Below are 2,474 nucleotides of genomic sequence, written 5' to 3'. Positions count from 1 at the left end.
CAGAGGCTGCGCCGCCTCGCCGTCCGGGGCCGCCGCCCCGGTGTCCGGGGTCCTTCGCGCGGGAACGAAGCGACGAGAGGCCTCGCCGCCACCTTCATCAGCAGCCGCCGGGGCTTGCTAGGCGTCCCTCAGGTGGCGGCGAGGGGAGGGGGTGTTGGGGGGGGGGGGGGGGGGTGGTGGCGGCGGCGGGGGGAAACCCTAGTCGCCCCCGGGTCGCCCGCTGGGGACGACACGGGAGCCGGGGGGGGGGGGGGGGGGGGGGGGGTGGTCGAAAGAAGCTAATGTAACCGCCAGGACGAAGAAGATAATGAATCTTCTCGGCAAGGAAGCACGCATTCTCCAGAATAGAAGCCACTCACCGTGATTCAGGCTCTTCTTTCCTTGCAGCGTAACAGCTGCGTGATTCTATTACACATACGACAGCTCGCACCGGGTCATGCTACTGCAAATAGGAACACTGCATCGCATGTACGCAACTGAAGCCTCTCAGCAGTTATGAACTCATGGACAGAATGAAGTAAGTCCACTCAGTGAGTCCGATGCCAACCAAATCAACCGCACAAGTCCTCTCAGATAGATTAGTGGAATTAACAGTACTAGTGTTATGAATTTTGTTTCAGAAATTCAGTGCAAAAACAACTGGCTGATAAAGTGACAGGCTTGGTGAACTGAACCAATGGATTATTTTCCCGTGAGTTTGGCATTCAACCGTGTGCTTGCTCGTTCGATCAGGTGCTTAGTGGTAGCAAACCGGGAGCAATATGAAGACTCTGTTTTGAAATTAGCGGTGGGTGGACTCACTTTGCTTTCTCGTTTGGAACAGAACAGTAGGCATCAAAGCTTAAGTAACGCTGACCAACTTCAGCACTCACGACGAGATGGAGACGAGACGACGTCGCGCCTATATAAACAAGCTAGCCTGCACGTCCGTTGAACGTCGAAGCAGCGCCCTGCAGTGCAAAAGCCAAGAAAGAAAGTAGCGCAGAGACTATGGGTGGCATGGGCGAGCGCCTCGTGATCGGCACCCTGCTGGCCGCCGCCTTCCTGGCGGCACCGGAGGCGGGCACCACGCTGACCCTGCACAACCTGTGCCCGTACCCCGTGTGGCCGCTGGTGACCCCGAACACGGGCTTCCCCTCCATCTGCGGCAACGACATCCGCCTCGAGGGCAACGGCCACGGGCTCGTCTCCTTCCCCTTCCCGCCGACCTTCTGGTCCGGGCAGCTGGTGGCGCGGACCGGTTGCGCGCCCCCGCCGCGGTGCGTGACGGGGAGCGAGCGGCCCGCGGGCGTGGTGCAGCTGACCGTGCACTCGGCCGAGGGCGCGCCGCGGCCGGACCTGGCGGTGTACAGCGTGAGCCTGGTGGACGGGTTCAACGTGCCGGTGGTGGTGAGCCCGCAGGCCATCAGCGGCGACGGGCCGTGCCCGGCCCTGGGGTGCTCGGCGGACCTGAACGCCGGGTGCCCGCCGGCGCAGCGCGTGGTGGGCGCGGGCGGCTGCGTGGTCGCGTGCAAGGGGCCGCCCGGCTACTTCAAGCAGCGGTGCCCGCTGACGCTGACGACGCCGGTCGACAGGGAGCCCGTGCAGCAGCACTGCTACGCGCCCGGCGAGCTCAAGGTCGTCTTCTGCCAGCCCGCGATGGTTGGCGCCGACGCCGCCGCACAGCCGGATGTCGTCGTCGCCGAGAACTAGGTGGCTGGCCATTAGCGAGTGATGTTGATACACGTATAAGGTGTAGTAGTGAAAATAAGAAGAATGGCACGTAGTATCATGCGTGCCGCCCGGCCGTGCCCCTGAGATGCATATGATATCGTCGTAATGGAATCGTCAATGATCCGTTATTATCGTACACATCCGTTCTTCGCGTGCATGTTTGTGGACAAGTAGCGCTGCGCTCTACCATTACTTGTGACTTGTGAGCGTTCGAGCTAATATGTGGAGTGGAGTAGGTTGTAGCTAGAACGAACGAGAGAGAGAGAGGCCCCCGCAAATAAGAAACAAAGCAGAATCGTCCATGGTCCATTCTTCCGCGGCAAACGAATCCAACGCAGCATGTACGCATGTATGTTGTCTTCTCTGGAAATCAACCGGGAAACATACGGAGCGAGCGCGTTTAAGCATCACGTTTTATTGAGTGAAGTCTGAAATAAACCCTGACATTGTAGAGATCGACGCAAATGAACCTTCACCTTCAAATCCCTGAAATACATACCCTGACATCTCTGATCCCGGTCTATTGTAACTCTGAACATGTTTGGCGCACCGGGAAAGGAGATGATCCCAACTAGGTTCACCCGCTACTCTCACTGACAATATGGGTCCGCAAGTCATATTTATTTCTCTCCTGTTATCTTCTTCATCCTCTGTCCTCTCCTCTCCCGATCCCCTTTCCGGCTTTCCCTCTCCGCTGCCAATCCCTCTTTCCTCTCCCACGAGGCTGGCCGAGCTGCACACGGGATCCCGCCAGAGAGCGC

General features: G+C 59.0%; 1 protein-coding gene across 1 annotated transcript; it reads left to right on the top strand.

Moving 5' to 3' along the window:
- Positions 1-929: 929 nt before the first annotated feature.
- On the top strand, positions 930-1,849 carry LOC109744091 (osmotin-like protein). Its single transcript, XM_020303191.4, has one exon. It carries the CDS (start codon positions 991-993, stop codon positions 1,690-1,692), a length of 702 nt encoding a protein of 233 aa, XP_020158780.1. The 5' UTR covers positions 930-990; the 3' UTR covers positions 1,693-1,849.
- The last annotated feature ends 625 nt before the right edge of the window (positions 1,850-2,474 follow it).

This window comes from Aegilops tauschii, chromosome 5 (genome assembly GCF_002575655.3).
Source record: "Aegilops tauschii subsp. strangulata cultivar AL8/78 chromosome 5, Aet v6.0, whole genome shotgun sequence".
NCBI lineage: Eukaryota > Viridiplantae > Streptophyta > Magnoliopsida > Poales > Poaceae > Aegilops > Aegilops tauschii.
The sequence above is the reverse complement of the archived record's forward strand: the minus strand, read 5'-3'. Positions and strand labels throughout refer to the sequence as shown.

Bases quoted from the DNA above. Each gene is read 5' to 3' on its own strand.
- LOC109744091 (XM_020303191.4), top strand. From the start codon at position 991: ATGGGTGGCATGGGCGAGCGCCTCGTGATCGGCACCCTGCTGGCCGCC.